The following is a 21890-nucleotide window of genomic DNA, read 5'->3' as shown; positions in this document are numbered from 1 at the left end:
AGCCAGAGCTGCACCACACATCAGTCTCATCAGGCAGTGCCCAAGCCAGCACTGCACCACACATCAGTCTCATCAGGCAGTGCCCAAGCCAGCGCTGCACCACACATCAGCCTCATCAAGCAGTGCCCAAGCCAGAGCTGCACCACACATCAGTCTCATCAGGCAGTGCCCAAGCCAGCGCTGCACCACACATCAGCCTCATCAAGCAGTGCCCAAGCCAGAGCTGCACCACACATCAGTCTCATCAGGCAGTGCCCAAGCCAGAGCTGCACCACACATCAGTCTCATCAGGCAGTGCCCAAGCCAGAGCTGCACCACACATCAGCCTCATCAGGCAGTGCCCAAGCCAGAGCTGCACCACACATCAGTCTCATCAGGCAGTGCCCAAGCCAGAGCTGCACCACACATCAGTCATCTATTTTGCAGGCACCAGCCCAAGAGCGTGGGGCACTCGCTGCCATGGTGGTTATATGAGCTCAGCATCTCACTGCAGCCAAACAAGTCTCCTCCTCATTCAGCGACTGGCTCCGGCATGAACTAACCCCTCTCCGCCCCCATGGGGATTAGCAGTCCATGCACACATCCTGCCAGCTCGGATTCCCCTCTGAGCACAGGCCTGGTGTGTACTCACTGCAGAAGGACACCCTGAGAAGCTGGAATTCAACACATAACCTCTCCTGGGACAGGTGCCTGACAGTCTCAGTTGTCATGTCCCACTGCTGGCCACGGCAGACACAGCCCATACAGATGTAGCATACAGCAGGAGATAACTTGTGCACACTATGTCCAGCTCTGCCTCAGCCATGTAATCCTGAACAGACACGGAGCAGTTAGCAAGGGCAGGATCCTACAAAGCTTTCTGGCCCAGCTGCCATTGCCCATAACTGGAGGGAGAAGAGATGATGCCCTGGGGCATTCCTCTAGAGTTTTGTTTTTGGGAGTGTTGAATAAAGAAAAGCAGTGGAAGCCAAAAGAGCTTCAAAGATAGATGCCCGAGGAAACAAGCTCTGAGGACAATAAGGCTGCTCAGAACACAGAAACCCAGACCCCAGATGAGGTGAAGCACTTGCCAAGGCCTATTTCTTCCTTCAGTGTGAAATGTGGCACACACAGATGTCCTTATGCAACACCCAAAAGCCACGTTGCAGGTCATTCACTCACACACACTGATTTTGCACCAACAGCCACACATCCAGACACACGTGTCTCTGGCTTCCACGCTGCTTCAACCTCCACCTCAAGCCATTTGTTCCCTGTTTGGTCCCCAAACGTACCAGCATGAGAGAGCAGTGTGAGTGAGCTCTGTGGGGTTTTCTCACTGCTTTACACAGGACTACAGGTGCTACAGGTTATGTACACACAGTTAGTAAGGGTGTGTTTGGAGGGCCACCACAGTAAGAAAGGCACTATAGGAAGCTGCGTGGTTTTCTTTGGAAAGATGTCTGGATCTTCATAGACATGTCAATGTGTACAAAATGCTGCTGCTTTCCAAGAGGTTTTGAGTTATCAAAACAAAGCAAAAAAAGCAAGAATGCTTTGTTGTTTGTCTTTTTAGGGGCAGATGCTCAGTGGCCATTTAGGCATCACCTGACTCTGATTTATAGCATCTGTGCATGACTGACATATGACATTCTGTATCGAGACAGATGATGCCCTTGTGACTAGCTGGCAGCCCCTGGGAAGCCAATATGCCAGTTCAGATAAGGGTGGTCGCTGCTGTCATTAAACAAGTCACACAAATTGTGCCCCTCCATGCCCACTCCTCCAGCCACGCTGTCTGACAGAGCCAACGTGTGTGTGTGTGTGTGTGTGTGTGTGCCTCCTGTGCTGACCCACTCATCTGTTCCGTTTGAACTCAAATGACCTACATTCAGCCTTCCTCTCCCAGTCAATCACAACTGTCTGCAGTGACAGATGCTGCCACAGTTATCTTCCCAGGGAAGGAGAAAGCAACTATAGACCTCATAAGCTGCTAAAGTAGTCATCAGTGAACCAGTTACCTAAGAGATGAGTAGAGGTCAGCTAGTGCTGAGCAGTGGGCATTGCTCACCCAAAGCATTCAAATATTTAATTATATAAGGCTTGGGGCTCATTTTTTTGCCTTAAAGATCAAGCTGTAAGAGCCTTTTGCTAAGGCTAGAGAATGGAAGTCCTAGTACCTTTTTAATCATCCATCCTCCAGAGTTAGAGCTTTAAATGGAGATTAGAAGATTAAGAATGAAATCGTGTGGGTTTGCAACCAGCCAACATTCAGGCTCTGCAGAAACACAGCTAAGCCAGGAAGGCAAGGGGACATTTCACACCCTCCCCAGGGACAAACCCCGTCCCTCAGCAGGAGCTGGGAACTTCTCCCCACCTTCCAGCAGGGAAAGATTTTTCCCTAATGTGATTTTCTCACTGGGTGTTGCTCAGAGGGTCGTGATTTTGGACATTATCCGAATCTGCAGAGACTCTCTCCCCACATTACCCACCAGGCAGGTCCTGTTACAGCCTCCCATGGACTGGCCTCCAGCAGCCACACTCCAGCCTGTGTGCACACTGGGGTATCATGCTGGTACCTAGTCTGCATGGAGCTCTTTTTCCCAGGAAATAAGACCTGGGTGTGACATGATCTTGACAAGTCAGGTAATTTACCACAGCGCTCCCCACAGCCCTTCCTCACGTTAGCCCCCAAATATCACACAGAGAGGCTGCTGGCAGGATCCGTTGCTTGGGAGTCAGCCAGGCCCAATATGAAAATGAAACTTGCCTGCAAACCAACAACCAAACTCATGTTCAACAGAGTGACTCGCTGTAACTCTTCATGCTGCTGTGGAATCGTGCCCTGGTTTCTTAGGGAAGTTCCTCACCATGCAGACTTGTATCCCAGCGGTTCAAAGCTGTAAGATCTGCCCCCAGGGACTGTACTGGTACTCCTTCTGTATTGACACTAATGGTGGTGCATATGCATCCATAATTTATTACCAGAACGAGCCCTTCTGCACAAGCCCTTGCTCAGCCAGATGCGTTCTCTGCATCCAGCCCTGCGGCTGCACCGTTGTTTTCTCGCGGTGGCAAACCTCACTGCCTATTTGGCAGCAAAGCCTCGGGCCCATCAGGCCCTTGGCGTTTTGGTTGGGAGCCAAACGACTTCCCATTTTAATGGATTAATTTTTCAGCTACTGCATCTCTCCGGTTCCAGGAGCTGGCATCAGTCTGAAGCGACACGGCCATCAGAGTCAGGCTCTGCTCCTGCCTGGGCCTCCATTTGCAAAGGCATTGCATTCCCCTCCCCAGCAGCAAATTTAATCAAGGGTGCATATCAATGAAGAGTCATACAACGGGCTTATGCATGCCTGTCAAGTATGAAAAACCCCTGTGTTAAGCTGTGCAGGCCTCTGTCATTCTTGACTTCAATCACATTATTAACAGAGGCCTCTTCAACAGCCTCTCTGCTCTGCAGTTTAATCACTGTTAACCAGGAAAGAGCTGGGCAGATAAAGGAAGCACAGGACCGCTGAAGCAGGCATCACAAAAACACACTCAGGACAAGTATGGCCAAAGCCACTGCTCATGGAAACACAGTTCTACTCATGCACAAAGCACCGTGGTCCCTACACAGCCACTGCTCTCATCCTGCAGGTACAAACTGCAGCAAAATAGAGTCAGTGTCTGCGATGACCAGCGAGGAGCCTGAAAATCCATTGCCCTGCCATTGCCCATCCCATGCAAAGAGCTGCCATCACCTGACTGTGCACACGCAGCTCTCACAGCTCAGCTGTGAGTCTCACGGGACAGTTGTAAAGATGCAGCTCCTGGGTTGTGTTGTCAGCAGAACTCACAGCTGTGCTTGTGAAAGGACAACTTTCTGCCTTCACAGTCAGGCAAGAGACGCAGCTGGATACCTAGGAATTCAAACCCCAGGAGGTGAAAAGACACACAACTTGCTTTTCAAATGAAGCAACGCTTGAATGTTTGTGGTGAGTAAGGACACCGCTACAGAAGCCTTGGCTAGAGCTCTGGCCTGGCTAAACCCTAAGTCTGATCAGGCAGATAGTGGGAGCTGCTGTTCCCCAGGTCATTCAATAAAGGTGCATCTGACGTTTTTCCCACATATTCAACTGGTGAGTTTCGGGCCAGAGCTCCTCGAGCTGTGCAGCCCAGACCCACGTTGCTCACAGGGTGCACAGCCTGCACTGCTGACAGCCTCCCTGCCTCAGAACCCAGCACTTCCCACTCCAGCAGCAAGTTTGCAAACTCAAAGCTCATGCATTGGGTGATAAAACTGTGGGTGTCTGTTTCTGGTGGCTGGGGCTGTGATCCTAACCTCTGGCTTTCCAGATGAGTGCTGTGTGAGTACAACCAATGCTGTCAAGGGAGACTCCTTCCCCTTCTCAAGATGCACTGCGTGCTTTGAGGTTCTCCTCTTCCCATGTATGGCAGCTGAGTATGAGCAGGACTGAGCGACCTCCACTCACGTCTCTGGGCAATATAACGGCCCCAGTACCTCCCACTGCCAAGGAGCAACCTTTTTCACCACACAGGTTGATTTCACCAAAGAGAGAGAACAGCTTTCAAAAAGACACCGGTGCTGTGATGGTCAAAGAATCCTCACTGGGCTTTCAGTAGCCTTCCCAAACAGGAATGAAAAATAAGGCAAGATCCTTTCAGTCCTGTCCCATCTCTGTGAAGACCACAGGGCTGCTCACAAGGGCCAGCTCTGCTCCGTGAAGTCAGCGGCTTTCTGCTCCCGGCAGAGAGCATGGCGAAGCACAGAGGCTTTGTTTGTGTTCAGAGGAACACAATGTAAAAGCCTGAGTGTGCTGTAAATTACTGGTGATACCCGGTGGCAAAATTCCCAGTGACATCAGCAGGACGGGGTTTCAGCCACAACAAAAACACAAACACAGAGAAACAAACACACACACAGCAGTCAGCAGCCCCGGTTTTGCACTACCTGTCAGTCCTTCACACTCACGGTTTTATTTCCATCTACTGGAAAAATCAAGCTGCTTAACAAGCTGAACTTCCCCTCCTTCCAAACAGTTATCCACCCTGGAAGATGGCTTGTGTTTAGACACCATTTTCCCTGATAGGTGGTTAAACACCATTCATTACCCAGCAGATAAACAATGAGTAAGTTTCTAAGCTGGAGGTTGCAGTGGTGAGCTAAAGGTTAAATGCAAAGGTTAAACGCACTGCACACACAACTGAACACCGAGCCAGGGAAGGGGCTGGCCTCCCCTCTTCCAGGCCTGTTGAACATGCTGCTGGAAGCTGCAAATGCTGCACTACATGCAAGATGAGCTTGTCTTCTCCAACCAGCCAAAGTCCTGCCAAAACGCAATGAGAGGCCAAGGTGTTTGTGGATTCAAACCACAGGCTGTTCCAGCACCAAAGCCATAATCAGCCATTTCTGCTCAGCCATAACAGTGCTGTGAAGTGCATTGGGTGCCTCATCTCTCACTGCCTGGGTGGGTAACGAGCAGGCAGCGATATGCACCAGCAGCCTGCAACTGCTCCCAGCCTGCCTCAAGCAGAGGGAGCAGTAGATCTTATGTTTGGAAAGGTCCCAAGGTATCATAAACACGCTGCTGCTTCCCCTTTACAGCATCATCTCTGCCTCCGATTGCACATGCAACCATCAGGGCACAAACCATAAAGCCCAAGCCTGCAGCTGATACAGAGATGTGCCTGTCTCTCGATGTTTGTTACCATAGCAATACCATAGTAATTTGTTTGTTTGTTTTGTTGCTTTTGGGTTTTTTAAGCCAGGTTCTTATCCAGTGCAAACAGAGACCATTCTGAGCTATGTGAGAAGGAAAGTAACACCCACAGCATGCTGCTGATGTGGCAGGGTCCTACCGAGGAGCAAGGTGCTTGGAGAAGATGCTCACCCCCCACTATGACTGCAGGGCTCTCCAAGGCCAGTCCTGATGCCTGCAGCCAGCACGGTGTTGCTGCCTACCCCTGCTGCTGAGCACCACGCTGCTGTGCCTCCCTGCCTCCTCAGGCAGCTCTTGTGATTAACTCATCCCAGAACAACCATCAGATTGGTATGAGCACTCACTGTCAGCTTCTCCCCACAGCAGCTCACAAGACCAGCACAAATAATGGGAAGACAACTTCTTTAATGCTAGAGTCTTCCTCCAGGGTCTGGAATGACGGACAGAAGCCTTCACACAACTAGCACAAGGGTGTTGTCAGACCTGCCATATCAAGCTACAGTGGTCAGCAGTTTGGTTTGCAGCACGTCATCAACGGGCTGCTGCAAAGGATCTGAAAGAGACGAAACAAGGTGATGCACAGACATCTACCCCTGCCAAATATAACTAACTACCTGTAGTCACGTTCTGGGTCAAGGGCACCCGAGGGAGAAGCCTTCCAGAAGCAGAAAGAACAGCATCCCTTTGCCAGAAGCTTTTCCAAGGTATCCTTTTGCCAGAGGTGTACCCAAATGCACACTTGGTACATCTGGGTAACTGGGGAAGGCTGACCCTTCAGCAACCAGTGCCCCAGCTAGGAGAAGAGCTTAGGAGCGTTCTCTTCAGTAGGAGCTCACAGGTAAGTCAAACAACAGAGACTCTCACAGCATTAAACCTTTGTAAGGTACTTGAATCACACAGTCTTTGCACACCTATGCTCCTGATTTGCTAGGACTGCACACTGCCCACCACTAGATGCCAGCTGACAGAGGATAACTGCCTGGTGCTGTTCCTGCAAATGAACAACCCACCTTTGAATGCAGGCAGCAGAGCTCTGTGCTGCAATGCTGAAGCCTGGAGCTGACACACATCTGTCAGCCATGCACAACTACAGAATGAATGATTTTGTTAGTAGAAAGGTATCTTTCAAAAGTCCACTGATCTTGAATCATAGATTAGAGAGAAATCATGTTTCTCTCTGCAGAAATGCAACTGATCTTACTGTACATGTGATTGACTGCTTGGCTGCCTCAGCGAGAGACAACTGACACCGGCCACGCAGCGTGGCGAGGCTGATGCTACAGCAGTTCACAGCTCTGCACTAACCAGGGTCACAGCGCGAATCCTGCTGTGCCAGGTCTGAAACATGACAACAGGGGACAGAGACAAAAACAGACCTCTCTCAAGGAGGCTCATGAACTCAGGAACACTGAAACACCCAACAATGTCTCATGGGTTGAGGTGCTACAACTTCACTTCGCCATCAAAAGCAAACTCTCGTTTGTGAGGCTCAGAGATCACCCCCAATGAAAGGCTCAGAGATCACCCCCAATGACAGGCTCAGAGATCACCCCCAATGACAGGCTCAGTGATCACTCCCAATGACAGACTCAGAGATCACCCCCAATGACAGGCTCAGTGATCACCCCCAATGACAGGCTCAGAGATCACCCCCAATGACAGGCTCAGTGATCACCCCCAATGACAGGCTCAGAGATCACCCCCAATGACAGGCTCAGTGATCACCCCCAATGACAGGCTCAGAGATCACCCCCAATGACAGGCTCAGTGATCACCCCCAATGACAGGCTCAGAGATCACTCCCAATGACAGGCTCAGTGATCACCCCCAATGACAGACTCAGAGATCACCCCCAATGACAGGCTCAGTGATCACCCCCAATGACAGGCTCAGAGATCACCCCCAATGACAGGCTCAGTGATCACCCCCAATGACAGGCTCAGAGATCACTCCCAATGACAGGCTCAGTGATCACCCCCAATGACAGGCTCAGTGATCACCCCCAATGACAGGCTCAGAGATCACTCCCAATGACAGGCTCAGTGATCACCCCCAATGACAGGCTCAGAGATCACTCCCAATGACAGGCTCAGTGATCACCCCCAATGACAGGCTCAGAGATCACTCCCAATGACAGGCTCAGTGATCACCCCCAATGACAGGCTCAGTGATCACCCCCAATGACAGACTCAGAGATCACCCCCAATGACAGGCTCAGTGATCACCCCCAATGACAGGCTCAGAGATCACCCCCAATGACAGGCTCAGTGATCACCCCCAATGACAGGCTCAGAGATCACCCCCAATGACAGGCTCAGAGGTCACCTCCAACGAAAGGCTCAGAGATCACCTCCACTTGCTGCAAATTACTGCTTGCCTGTCCTGGGTAAGCCCACCCTCACACAGGAGAGGATGGTAATCTGGCTTGCCCCCAGCTCTTGGATGCCCAAACAGCTGCTTAAGGATGCCCCAGCCAAGAGAAACTCGAGCAGCAAACATGCAGCTGGGTCCTGGAGCTGCTGGCCACCAGCCCTTTCTGCTGGATGGCTCTGGGGCTTTTATGCTAAAGGTGTCCATGATGGACCCCTGCTTGGTGGGGACACAAGTACACCAGCCAAACTGGTCTCTTATTAGGCAGGTCCATCAGTTCCCTTGGTATGCAGAGAGGCATCCCTCTGACCTCCAATGGTTTTGCTCAGGAGATCAAGTGGCTTGCCTTCATTTCCTTTGTACCACTCCGAGCAGGGGGAGAAACACTCAATCTGAAGGACTACTTTAAACAAAGCAGGAAAATAAAGACAAAGACCATGAAATTCCTTTGTACTGAAAGAAAAAAACAACCCACAAACAAAGGCAGTCTCCAGAAGTTGTGACAACTGAAACATCATGACAGCATCCACTCCTAGCTGGGCTGCACCAGGAACCTCAAGGCCGTCCACACACACCCACGCAAACAGCACACACACGTCTCCCAGACAACCCAGCTCAGAAACTGCACCTCAGGCTTCCTAAAAAACTGCTGTCCCTTCCTTTCCTTGTCTGCAACTGAGGGAAGCAAGTGTACAGGGATGTTTAAATAGCTGCTGTTTGCTGCAGTCTACAGCAGAAAAAAGTGCAAGGAAACAAAGTGAGCCCTGTCCTGCCATGTTGCAAGGTACTTCTCAACTTCTTTATCCATCCTGCCTGGCTCCCTGCAAGCCCTCCTCATTCCATGTCACTTAGATGCACCGAGGCAGAGGCTGTGAGAGGCTATCTCCAGGTTACCACTCACTCTGTGGGTTATGGAGACAGCGTTTACAGCGGCTGAGGCTGCAAGGATATTTCCAGTGAGGCTGCTCCAGCAGCTCTTGGAGCTGAACTGAGGGGTGACAGTCCAAAGGGCATCCAGTGCTGCCACTCGGTGCTGATGCGGGGCTGGGGGTGCAGCAGCCACCCCGGCAAACAACCATCTTTGAGGTGGTAACAGGAGAGCTCACACAAGGACTCGCCCACCCATCAGATCTGCCTCTGACAGACCCATCCTGTTACAACACAGAGATATGCCACAACCAGCTTCCAAATGACTGATTTTGGAGGGAAGCAGCAAGTAGAAAAAGCATTCAGAGAACACCCGTCCTCAGTGTCTCACATAGCCCTTGAGAAGTGATTAATACCTCTTTCCCATCTCACCTCAGAGGAAGAACTGCAGTCAGGAAAGAGCTTCATAAAATACCTGCTCCTGGGTCCAAGTCCCTCATCTGAAACGTCTTGCAAATCTCAACCCCAGAATGTGTAATGAACTGCTGCCGTTCACCCCAAGGATACAAATGACTTGGACTCACCTTTTTGGGGGGCTTTGGTTGGGGATTTTAAAGGACAACACTGTCCTATAATGAAAAGCAGGTAACAGTATTCCCTGCCCAGCAACAGCCACTTCAAATGCTGTTTTGGACAAGTAAGGCAATTTCACATTAACCACACCTTAAAGAATAACCTTTTTCAGACAGGAGTCTAATCAATCAATCTCTGGTGCTGTACATGAGATTTTCCAGGGAGCAATCCAGTAAGCTAGGGATTGACAGTAAATTCTTGTCTATTTTACCTGAATTCGTACATTTTCTAAGGGTCTGTAACTCTTTGGTCAGACACGTGACATCGTAAAATCACTCACGTCTGGAACCCCAACTGCCAGCTGGACAGAACTTAAACTGCACAGAGTGACTCTGAGGGGCTTTTTTCTGGGCAGAGAAGGCACCACAGCTCACAGGTCAGAGACTCTTCAAGCATCTTAACAACCCCACAACCATGTGTTCTCCTTCCGACAGTAACAGGCACAGCACGCTCGAGCACAAGGACAGGCAGAAATGCTTGTTCCAAACACCCTCCTTCTGAGATACTTCTTTAAATTCCAACTTCATGTCCACTTAAACTTGAAAAACCTCATACTCAAATAAATAAATCTTCCAGGCAAGACCTTCCATTAGATCATCTTTGGCAGAGGAGGCACTTTCATCCCAGCCCATGCCATGAGAGCGCCGAAGAGAAAGGGATAGAGAAGGTTTAACACTTTAATCCCGGCAGAGAGGCGCGAGCAGTGTGCAGAGAGCATCTGCAGCAAAGCCCTCACTGAAGAGCAGGTCTTAAACATGGACAAACACTTGTCTCCTCTCCAGTAACATCACAGGGCTTTTGTGCTTAGGGGGCAGAGGCAGCTGAAGATCCCACCGTGCCCGGACTGTGAGAGCCGGAGTGGGATTTGCCCCAGCACAGTATTCGTGTGCCCAGCTGATACAACACTGATCTCCTCAAAACACAGCTTGTCCGTCCCTCCTGCGAGCCACCTACGTGGGCTTCGCTCCCTACCCCTGGTGTTGCTCCCCAAGGCTCCTGGGTGACAGCAGAACCCCTGCCACGCTAGCAGCGGGCTCAGCACGCGTCCCGTCCGCCAGCCTGCGTCCCCTCGCCTCCCCTGCAGCTCTCCCCAGCAATCTGCTCACGCTGCCACAGCTGCCTTACCCATCTGCACAGGAAGAAACGACACCACCCAGCTAAAAGAAAATGGCCCTGAGGAGGCAGAGGGGGATTATTTGCTATAAAAAACCCACCCAAACCAACTCTCCAGCGGCCTCATTGTTGCTGCTGGCCTCAGAGGAGAGCCCTGCTGCACGCCACAGAATGCTGACTTGCTTCTCAGACGGCAACATGTTCTTGCATTACTGTCCGTGAAAGCCACAGACCCCTTGGAAACCTGAATGCAAGCAATTAATCCTCTGTGCTGGAAGCTTGGTTTCACACCAAAGAAGTCGATAAGCAATTTTAATCTCGGCTTCTTGAGCTCTGCACAGCCAAGGGATTTCCTCTTCTGCAGGCAGCCCTGAGCCAGCTGAGAGAGGACAGAGGATGCAAAATCTACCTATGCCTCCAACTAAGCTGTTAATTTTGAAATGATCATAGTAAATGGTCTCCTTGCACCCTGTCCCTTCCTCTGCTGGTGCTGCATGGGAGAGGACAGCACAGGTATGTTCAAAGAGAGACGCTATTAAAAATTCAAACAGGACATGATTTCCCCCTTTATCACTGCAGAGCTGGGAATTTTGGACTATGCAAGTGTTAGGCATCTCCTGATCAGCAAACAGCAAGCCTTGCAGAGCTACCTCAACTCAAAAGCCAGCAGCTCACTGCATATCTACAACAGCAGCAGCACAGCAATATCACATGGAACCTCATCTTGGTCTGCAGACAGCAAGGACTGTCACATTTCATACAGTGAACACCAACAGACACATCTCTGCTGATGTGATGAATCTCTATCCCCTGCCATATTAATGAGAGGAAGATGCCTGTGTTTATGATGAATTCTTCTAATTAAGAACCCTGTACAAATGGCAAGTGTCTCACCCAAGCAATTTTGCCTAAACCAGCAACTCAGTTCAAGGGTAGAGCTCAGTTGCACAGCTAAGCAAGGACATCTCACAGTGACACTTATTTCTGCTAGGCAGGAGCCAATGAACCATCCCTGGATAACTCATTACTGTTTGCCTCATTCCAGCCACTCATTACCAGCAGCACTGGTAATTATTTCACCTTGCAGCACTGCGAGATGCGACACGTGCAAGCAGAGACCTGGGCATCCTCAGTGCTGCTTCCCAAAGACCCCCAAGAGGAGAAGCACCGTCTCTGGGGGAAAAAGCATGCTGGCACTGTGCCTCTGTGGGTATATTCACCTCCCTTTTCCTCAGGGCACTTCCCCTCCCTGCAAAAGAGTTGGCACATCACTGAAGCTCTAGGGAAGGGGATGTCAGTCAAGTGCCCAGTGGGAAAGATATTCAACGAGAAAGTCGATGGAGCCTGAGCAACTGGTGTAAATCAAGACTTTAACCTTTCTGAGCCTCCCTCAGACTCTTGATCTGTAAAAGAAGCTGCTTAAGCACTTACCACATTTCTGCAGAGTCAAGTGTGTCAGACATGCTAATGCCAGAGATGTTTATTACCAAAAGTACCAACTGAAGTGTCTCAATCTTACTGTCCCTGGACTGTTTCTCCTTTAAAAACCACTGGGCAGAACAGATGCTGCTACAAATCTGTTTAATGTAGAGATATAGGTTCACTTTCAGCCTGTACACCTTCAGAAGACAGATCCTTGGCTTGGTGCAACGGTTAAGTCCTAACTAATCTGACACCAGAAATTAAGTCATAACTCTACAGCAGCCAGTACCCTAGTCCCTGGTGCACAGAACAGCAGCTTCTGTTCATCGACCAGCAGAGAGAAATCTGGCTGCCTAGCAGCTGCATCAGGTGGGAGCAGCCCCTTTCCCACACAGCAAGGGAAACATTCGAGGGACAGCATCCTCTCTCTGTTGCCCTCTGCAGTGATGCCATTTGGCCACAACACAGAGCCAGGTCATTTAATACAACAGGAAGAATGCCACCAAGAGCCTCTGGGTGCCTGAATGGGAGGCAGGCTGTTAAATCAGCTGAGTCAAATCATGTACCTTCGAAGAAGGGGTTGAGGCTGAGCTCCTTCTGCAGCATGGAGCAGCCAGCTCCAGCCAGCCAGCACCACTGAATCCTACTCTGTAACCCCAGCATCCTGAGAGAAAGCTTTTTGCCTTGTTTCGGACCTTGAGCATTCACTCTGGCTCATTACAGACTAAAACCACAGCACCGTGCATCCTGCATGTTGTACTGTCAGCCTGTTCAAGGGCACAGAGGGAAGGAAGGTTTCTGCACCTCTCCCAAGGAGCAAGAGGCTCCAGGAGACGCTGTGGGTCCTTACTTGGGGAGGCAGTCGGCGTCTGCAGCGAGGCTGCCTGGATGGTACAGTTATTTCAGCACCTCCACTGTCTGTGACTGATGCAACCAACACCATCTGTGCAAGGAGAAAACACAAACCAAAACCAACGCTGCTTCTCCCCTCATCAACTCAAATGGCTGAAGTGATGAGGTAGTAATAAGAGCCCACATTTCAAACCTTGTCAATACATTCCCATACTTTCCCACCTGCCCTAGGCCAGGAGCACATGTTAAAGGCAAAGGTCTTCTTCGTTCACCTCTCATCCACGGGGAGCACCACGGAAGCTGCTCCAAGTTCCCATGAGCTAGTCCAGCAAACCAAGGGGCACACTGCCAGTCCCATTCCCCCTCTCAGAAATGCACCAAATCCGTTTCATTAAAAGCTAGGACATTATTTTTAAAAGAAGCACCAAACTGCCATATTTTGAGGAGTGCACAGTGACGAGATCCTGTAGGTCAGCATCACCACAGCACACACGCCTTCCTCCTTGCCAGAAGCAAGAACAAGTTGGTGTCAAACAGGACGGGCTCCGTTTCTGTCAGCTGTTAGGAGCTTTCTTGAGGTGGCCTATTGCTGCTGGCCCAGAAACACTGCTCCTCACCTCTCTGGTCAGGAGATGGCCCCGAGCGTGCCTGGCAGAGCAGGTTACCCAGCCCACATCAGGGCTACACCCCAGGTCCTCACGCCTCAGGCCACTGAGTTTCCCCTGCCTGCATTACAGAGTTACCAGGGACAAATACTACCCCATATCACCCACAGAATCCACGGGGGTAACGGTCTTGTTATCTACTTGTAACTCTTCATCACCTAGCTGATGTTGCCTGGCCTGCCAGAGGCTGCACCAGCGCAGTACCCCTCCCCAAGGCAGAGCTGGGGCACGCAGCAGCTGCACACGATGCCCTACCTTCAGGCTCCTGTTTGTGGGGAAACGAGCACAACCAGACGAGCTTGTCCCTGTAAAATCCTGCTCCTGCAACAGCAGACACTGCTGCTTGGGCTGCATTTGACTGTCACTAGCTTGTGGCTGAAAAGCCATGTGGCCAGTCGGGTGGCGTTGCCTGGTACGACCCACGCCACGTGCCGAGCGTGCTCCTGCACGCAGGCACTCGTGTTGCTGTTCCCTTATCTGCTTAATGAACTCAGCAGCAGACACAAAAGGCTACATACTGCAAATGCCAGGAGCATACTCCCAGATGAAAACACTTTTTTCCCTGCAGAGAGAACGATTAAAGTGCCTACAGTGCATTTTTTCCCCCAGAAGAGCAAATGGCACAGGTCTGAGCACAGAACCAGAATCCAGGTGCTGGCTATAGACGTCACTTGGCGTTAAAAGCAACATTAAATGGGGAACCTCACTCTAATCAGATCGAGAACTTAACCGTCCAAAGGCAGAGTTGAGACCGAGCAGGAGCCCCAGGAAGCCCCTCTGCCAGGCAGGTCAGCACCACGGCCCACTCCGGAGCGTTCAGTCACCGCTCAGTACGGGACTGAGGCCACAAAGGCTCAAGTCGAGCGGCCAAAGCTCAGCAGAGACCCTGAGCTTTATTTCTGTTCAGCTGGAGAGGCAGCTTATCACAGTGAGAAGTCATGCTGCTAAGTGATAACAGGTTTAATGATTAACATTTGCACACACAGAATCACTCAGATACTTTTCCTAACCCGTCTCCCCGCTCCTGCTCCCAGAGGCTTATCCTCAAGCGCTGGTTTTTCTCTCCCAGGAGCACACAGAAAGACACACACAGCAAAACCTGAGCTGCCACTTGGGGTAACTGGGGGGAGAGTTTCCCAACACCCTCCCGAGTCATGAGACGAACTTATTCTGCCAAATGTAAAAGCGAATTTTGGTGGCCAACTCATCAGTGCCCACAGGAATTACAGGGGGTGGGGAGGTGGTTCAAATAAACTACCACGGCACGGTGTGAAGCCCTAACAAGAACGAGACACGGCCAGTTACAACAGCCGCTGCCACACACACAAACGGAGTTTTAATCGTCCCTAGGTAGTAGCTGAAATCCAGTACCAAGCTCTCTGAATTGATGTTGGTACACAGCTAACCCCCAAGCTGTTCTGGCTTCACTAGCACTTTAATCTGAGTTAATAACCAGAGGTTAGAGATGTGAATAATGAACATGCCTCCTATTGTTTCTTTTTTTTTGTCCTTTCAGCAGAGATACCAAAAGGCACAGCAGCACAGCATGGCATCAGTGAGCATGGCCCTCTCTGGCACCAAACACCGTCAGTGGTTTCCAACCCTGTTGTTTTTCAGAGAACCTCTGAAGACACCTTCATTGGGCAGGAGCACTTTTCCAGCCAAGATCTGGCTGTTTCAGGATTCAGCTTATCCAAAATTAAAGGGCAAGAAAACTACTCCTTTTGTCCTTCCGAGGCCCCCAGAATAGCTGCTGCAGGTTTCAGCACTGCTGCTTTTTCTCTCCCTGCTATAAAACAAAGTCTCCTCACAGGGACCACGCTTCAGCTTACAAGATGAAAACATTTGGAACGTGGAGGAATGAAAACAAAGAGGTTAAAGCAGATGATTTTGTGCAGCTGTAGCCAAATGCCGTCAGTGGCCGTGCTCTGACAGAGCCAGAAGGTAGAGCACACCCCAGCCTGGCCACAGCAGCCTTGGAGCCTGAACTGCGAAGTCAGCCCTTGTATTGCTTCATCTTTTGGTTCTCACTTTGTTTTCAGATGTACTCCTGTGTACCTCGCTGTCCCCACAAGCACAACTGGGACCTGAGAATCCGATGAGGACAGTCCACCTCCTGTCCTGTATCATTAGCTGCAAGAATACAGGCTTCTGAAACCGCAGTGCAAAGCAGCCTTTCCTCATAAACCCTGTTGCTCAGCGCACAGAGCAGCCCGTGCTGCACCTCCAACATCTGCCTCTTCCAGCAGGTCGTCCCCCACCTGCTGCATTTCTGCCATGAACATCTTGGCTCACAGGGTCAACTCAACCAAATGTTTTGCTCAGGTTATCTCATCTCAGGCTCTTCACAAAACTTGCAAGCTAAGTTTCCCCAAAGCCCTCTGAAGCAGATCAAATCTCCTCTTTAGGCTTTGGGGAAACTGCCGCGGCGAGCCCCAGAGAGCCTGCAACCCCACCACAGCACACTCGCCTACTTCACTGCCTTTGTGCTGCGCTGCACCTTCTCCTAACACCAAGAATTAAGTGGTACCTCAGCACTCCAACACGGGCAGTGCCAGTCCAGTGCCCCTGAAGCAAAACCAGATCTCCCTCCCTTGCCTTTCAAGTGGCTCCCAACCTGCCTGCCTCGGGATGAAGCGCCTGGGCCAAGTTTCACCACGGGAAGCAGTGGCCTGAGAAGTCTCTCAGAGGCTTCTGTTTGGAGCAAACACTGCTCAGTGCTCAATGTGTAGCTTTTGAATCTTAGGCCAGTTTTGTATACGCAAAGAGAAACCTAAGCAGGGAAGCAGCTGCGTGCTGAAAGAACGCTTCAGCTCGCTACAACTTGCAGCTGCTTCACCCATTTATTTAACAGGGAGGCTCTGGGAAAAAAAGTCATCTCCAGCAGCACTGCACTTTCATATCCCCCCACACACACCTCTACATTCCATCCCAGGCTGCCCACACTCTCCCCGAGCCCCAGCGACCTGTCACTTGGACCAACAATTAAGGCCAGAGCAGCCAACTGGATTTTATTAATGCTACTATTGTGAGCAGTTTCTTTTCCATTTTCTTCCCCTTTTTAAGGCACCACACGGGCCACTGGGACAGATTAAATAGCAAATGCTTTCTGCCACTGAAGCAAATGGCATCCATTCCCACGCTTTTAAAACACAAACACTGTAAATAAAATATTAAGCTGTCAAATTGTCACTGAATCCTTCTCCTGCAGAAACAGTTCCTAAGTCATCCTTTCCCAGGGACCTGTCACATCTGCCACAACAGAGATCCCACAGAGATCAGCAATAATCAGTGTTGCAGGGGTCTGGCCACAGCAGGAACAGCTGCAACAAAACCCCAGGAACACGGGAACGTGTCTGGGTGGGTTTGGAAACCTCCCGAGAAGGAGCCTCCACACCCCTGGGCAGCCTGGGCCAGGGCTCCCTCCCCTCAGCAGGGAAAGAAGTTTTTCCTCATGTGTAAAAATGTGAGTAAAATCACTCAGGAAGTTTGCAGAGCATTTAGGAACCTTTTGCTACAGGGGAAAGGACACCTTGATCTCTTCTCGCCGGTGCTCATCTTGCATGGCTGAGCACAGAAGTTGGGAGCAGCCAGGCAGAGCTGAGCCCAGGCCATTACAAGGGGTCTCAGCTGCCAAACAGGCTCTAGTGGGGTCACAGAGGAGCTACACAGGTGACAAGAGTTGGCAGGACCAAGGGAAGAGACAACACACATGCTCCAAAGAGCATCTGGGCACAAGCCTAATGCAATTGAGAGAGCTTAACTAACTTGCGTCTCCATCTTTTGGGTATGCTGCTGTTTTCCTACCATCAAGCTGGAGAAGCCCAGGGGCAGGCTCACATCCAGCTTTTGACTGACATCCTGAACTCACAGTCAGCCAACAGCCTCTTTCAAAGCATGCTACGAGCATGACTAACAAGCTTTACTCGTGTGACAGCAATGGCCTGGCTTTCCTCAGTGGGACACAGGGCCAGTGGGTGAGCTTCCCACACCGCAATCTTTAGAGGCAGGAGAACAGAGCCCTGGGCTCTGCCCACTGGTGCCACGCTGAAGCACACGAGCAGCATCGAGTGAACGATCAGCCACCCGTATGTGGTGTGGAAACGATGCCAAAGCCTTTCCACAACACACATTGCACAGCTTCTGCCTCCAGGAAATCTCCAAGGAGCAGGAGGCAACCTCCTGCCTGGGAGGGGCACAGGAGAGCCCAGGGCAGAAACACCTCACACACACACCAGCTGCCAGAGGTCCCAGGGCTCCTCCTGACTGATATGAAACTATGCTGTGCTCCAGAGAGAACCCCAATGCGTTCCCAGGAGTGGCACCCAATGGTGTTTCCACACTCCGTGGCGGGTGGAAGGGGAAGCGTGCAGGGGCTCAGCATGTCACCCAGTCAGCCCAGCCCATTACCAGGTGCTGCACTTCAGTCTCAAGCACCTACAGGACCTGTTGGGGAGAGGCTACTGCAGAGAGCTGGCACATCACGATTTCTGGATACAGAGCAGGGATCTCGAGGACCCCTATTAATGCACAAGCTATTTTGGGGGTGTTGATCTCTGGCAGGCCCCCTGCAACGACTTTAATATTCAAGGGTTTCCCCTCCTGCTGCCAGGAGTCAGACACCCAGACTTTAAGTTTACAGTTGTGCTAATAAACATACTTAACAAATAACAAACCAGTTTCAAGCTGAGACTTGAAATCGACTACAGCTTTGACCCAAGGTGGTTTTTTACTCTTTGCATTGGGAGAGAATAAAGAGGAAAGCCACAAGCCCAGGAAACACTTCATGTTCTGAACCCCATGCAGTTCACCTGCATTTGCCCGGGGTTTGAAATGCCACAGCACAGATGCTAGAGCAGAACTCCTGCACTCGCCCAAAAGACAACATTCCTTCCTTTTCCACAGACAGAAAAGCAGCCAACTTCAGAAAACTGACAAAACATCTTCCAGCGCCCCATAAGTCACATGAGTCGCCCCTGTTTGCAAATGAGCCCAGACCTAACTCAACAGCATCACTCGTGTAGAGCAGAGCACACCAGAAGCTGGATGGGAACGGGCAGCTGTGTGAGTGGCTGTGCAGAGGGCCAAGGGACAGCAGAGGCAGGCGCAGGGCAGGCACGCCTCCTCTTACACAATGCTGTTATATATCAACTCAAGCCATCTAACTTGGCAGGGAACGAACTCGGGGCCGAGGGCTCTGTGCTGCCGCTTCTCCACACTGACCATCTCCCCAGCGGGGCGGCTGCGGCGGCGCCTTTCCCGCCCTGGCTGGGTCAGGGCAGTGGGCACAGCCCCACGTCACGCACCCAGGAGCCAGAGAAGGATGCGTGCCGAGGGTGGTGCGCACAGCTATGGCCCCTGGGCAACAGGCCACAGGCTGAACTCAGCACAGGAGACCAAGGGCTCTGTGCCCAGGCGGACGCCAGGTCCTGCAGGGGGAGCGGGGGATGTCCCCAGGGCAGGGTCCTGCTGCTCTGCCCCCTCGGCACCCGCTTCCCTGCTCCTGCCCCAGCAGCACAGGCAGAGGCCGCAGCAGAGACAGCTCCTTGTCTGCCTCCCATTGCAGCCAAGCCACACCGAGGCGGTTACAGCAGCACACCTACTGCATTTTACCACCAAGCCCTTAGGAAAAGCACTCTGCATGCACGAGGGGAAGCCCAAACACCAGATGCTCCTCTCATCTCCCTTCTCTATGCCAGGGGATCGTGGCAGGTCAGGACGTGCTGTCTCCAGCATGCCCCACCATCAGGTGCCTCAGGAGAGAGCCCTCCTTCATCCCAGACACCTCCTGCCAGAGGGACCTGGGCTCGGCCAGGAGGGGCTGGCACATCTGGCACTCCACTCACAGGAGAGGCACAGGATGATTATTTTCCCCTGCTGAGGGACTCCAGGCCCGGGGCAGAGCCGGGATGCGGGCAGGACCGCATTAGGAGCGGCAGCTGCGTGGTGCTGTAGCGCGTAAGGAGAGGTGTTGTGGTTAGCCATGAGCGTGTGCTGCCTCCCCAGCAACGCAACAACCCTGGGCACCGCCACAGCAGCCTCCTGCCGAGGAATGTAAGGTGCTTGGCTGATATGGATTCATGTAACCTCACAAGCCCTCTGAGAGGGAGCAAAGTAAATGCAGTCTAAAAAATTGAAGGCAGAAGCCCGGGAACGGAGAAATAAAAGTACTAGAGCACCGTGTTCGAGCAAGGGCAAGAAACCAGGGGCTCGGGGGCAGCTTCCCCTGCCACTAAGGCGGAATCCACCAGGCAGCAGCACTCCAAAGCCGCCGTTTGTCCAGCGCAGCCCCGGCCAGCCTGAGAGTGTTTCCCAGCACGGTAGGGCAGTAACAGCCCCTCACCCGGGAGGCACTGCATGCACTTCCACAGTCCTGCTCCCTAGAGGGGCTGAGCAGAGCAGCCTGAGCGGCTGGCAGCCCCCAGCCCTAACGAGCAGCAAACACCATCCTCGCTCTGCAGGACAGCCTCAGTTTTGACTTCTGGGTTTTGGCAGATGCGACCGGTGGCTCGGCTGATGGGTTTCCACCTTTATGCCCAAAGGCTGGGGCTGCTCTGACAGCATTTTCCACACATTCACAAGGCTTCCCAACCACCCACGCCTGCCTCCCTCCTTTCCACTGAGGCAGTCAGAGCCCGTGACACCAGCGGCAGCCCCGGCGGGAAGGGCAGAGCCCCGGCGCCCGGCCCCTGCTCTGACTGACTCCAACTCTGACCAGGCTGCTGCTCTTGTTCACTTCCACGTGTGTGTAACCACCTGACAAACGGATTTGCAGCCAAACAGTGACACACAGTGCAGCTCCTGATCTGCTTCAGCTGGATCACTCCCGGGGATGCTATTGCTGGACCACTCTTGCTCCAGGGGCTGGGTTTTTTTAATGATGCAATTTTACAGGCTGAAGGGGGACAGACGTCCTCCTTGGACACAGCAGAAGGGTCACCATCCCTAAGTCAGGAGGTCGGTCGTCTAGCCCTTGGGAGCTCACAGATACACCGGGAGGGCCGAGCGTGGGGCTGTCAAAGCAGATTCGAAGCAGCACATCAGGGCACTGCTACTCCCCGAGGGCTCCCCTCTCTCCCCCCCTGCCCTAGCCCCAGCCTGAGCCTGACTCGCAGAGTGCTGTCTCTGCCTTACAACAGACAAAACTCGTGGGCTGCGCCCAGGTTCGTATCCGGGAGGGAGCCGAGGCAGAGGCTGGTCCGCTCGCGTGTCCGTGGCGCGCCGCCCAGACCCCACTCAGCGGCCGCGGGAACGGCTTTCTGGCCCTGGCGCTCGCACCTCTGCGTGTGTGCACGCATCTGTACATACACATGTCTGCGCACACACGCGCCCCGGAACGCGAACCAAACACCTTCCAGCGGCATCACCCCCCTTCCCTGGCCCAAGGGCAGCTCTCTCCGCCGGAGCAGCCGAGCCCGGGCGAGCCGGCGCAGACAACTCGCACACACTTTGCCCGCGGCGTTCCTCGCTCCCCCGAGCTTTGCCCACCCTGTACCGGCCGCCATGGTGACGGGCGCGACCGCTGAAAGCAACGCCCGGCGAGGCGAAGGGACGGCGAACCGAGCCCCGGCGCCAGCAGCCGTCCCCGCGGCGGCGCGGGGCTCGCGGGTCACTCACGCTGCCGGGGCCGGTCCGTTCCTCCCGCGGCTCCGTCCCGCCGCCCGCCCGCCGCACGCCGCCGCTGCCCGCGGGCCGCCCGCCCGCCGCCGCCCGCGGCTTCGTGTCCTGCCATAAGTAGTAGAAAGTGCCCAGGATCCAGGCGACGGTCAGGATGGCGATGGCATTGGCCCTGATCCTCCTCATGCCGAGAAGCCCGGGGGAGCCTGGGAGCGCCGCCGCGCCGGGCAGGGGCGGCTGCGGGAGGAAGGAGGGAGAGGAGGAGGAGGAGGAGGAGGAGGCGGCGGCTCCCCCCGCACCGCTCCGGCCCCGCACCGCCCAGCCGCCGCTGCCGGGTCCTAACGCCTCGCCGGCCCCCTCCTCCCCGCTCCGCCGCAGGGGGTGGAGGGCTCCGCTCCTCCTCCTCCTCCTCCTCCTCCCGGCCTGGCCGGCTTCTCTGCGGCCGGAGCTCCAGCCGGAGCGGGGAGGGGATGCGGGGGCTCAGCCCCTGCGGGCAGCTGCAGGGACGCGGGCGACACGGCCCCTGCCCTGGCTGGCCCCAGCGCCAGGCAGCGCCAGGCAGGGCAGGTGGGCACCGAGTAAGCCCTTGGCACCCGGGACCTGGGAGCACGGAGGCGGGTGGACACAGCGCGGGAAGCGTCTCGCA

General features: G+C 53.1%; 1 protein-coding gene across 2 annotated transcripts in view; it reads right to left on the bottom strand.

The window, feature by feature from the left end:
* Positions 1 to 21507, bottom strand: part of GALNT16 (polypeptide N-acetylgalactosaminyltransferase 16) — a 55776-nt gene extending 34269 nt beyond the window's left edge. For both annotated transcript variants that reach the window (XM_061998262.1, XM_061998263.1), the window contains exon 1: positions 21245 to 21507. In XM_061998262.1, coding sequence (XP_061854246.1) covers positions 21245 to 21430 — 186 coding nt within the window. In that variant the 5' untranslated portion in view covers positions 21431 to 21507. The remainder of the gene's footprint in view (positions 1 to 21244) is intronic.
* Positions 21508 to 21890: the final 383 nt, after the last annotated feature.

This window comes from Colius striatus, chromosome 6, assembly GCF_028858725.1.
Source record: "Colius striatus isolate bColStr4 chromosome 6, bColStr4.1.hap1, whole genome shotgun sequence".
NCBI classification, from domain to species: domain Eukaryota; kingdom Metazoa; phylum Chordata; class Aves; order Coliiformes; family Coliidae; genus Colius; species Colius striatus.
The sequence above is the reverse complement of the archived record's forward strand: the minus strand, read 5'-3'. Positions and strand labels throughout refer to the sequence as shown.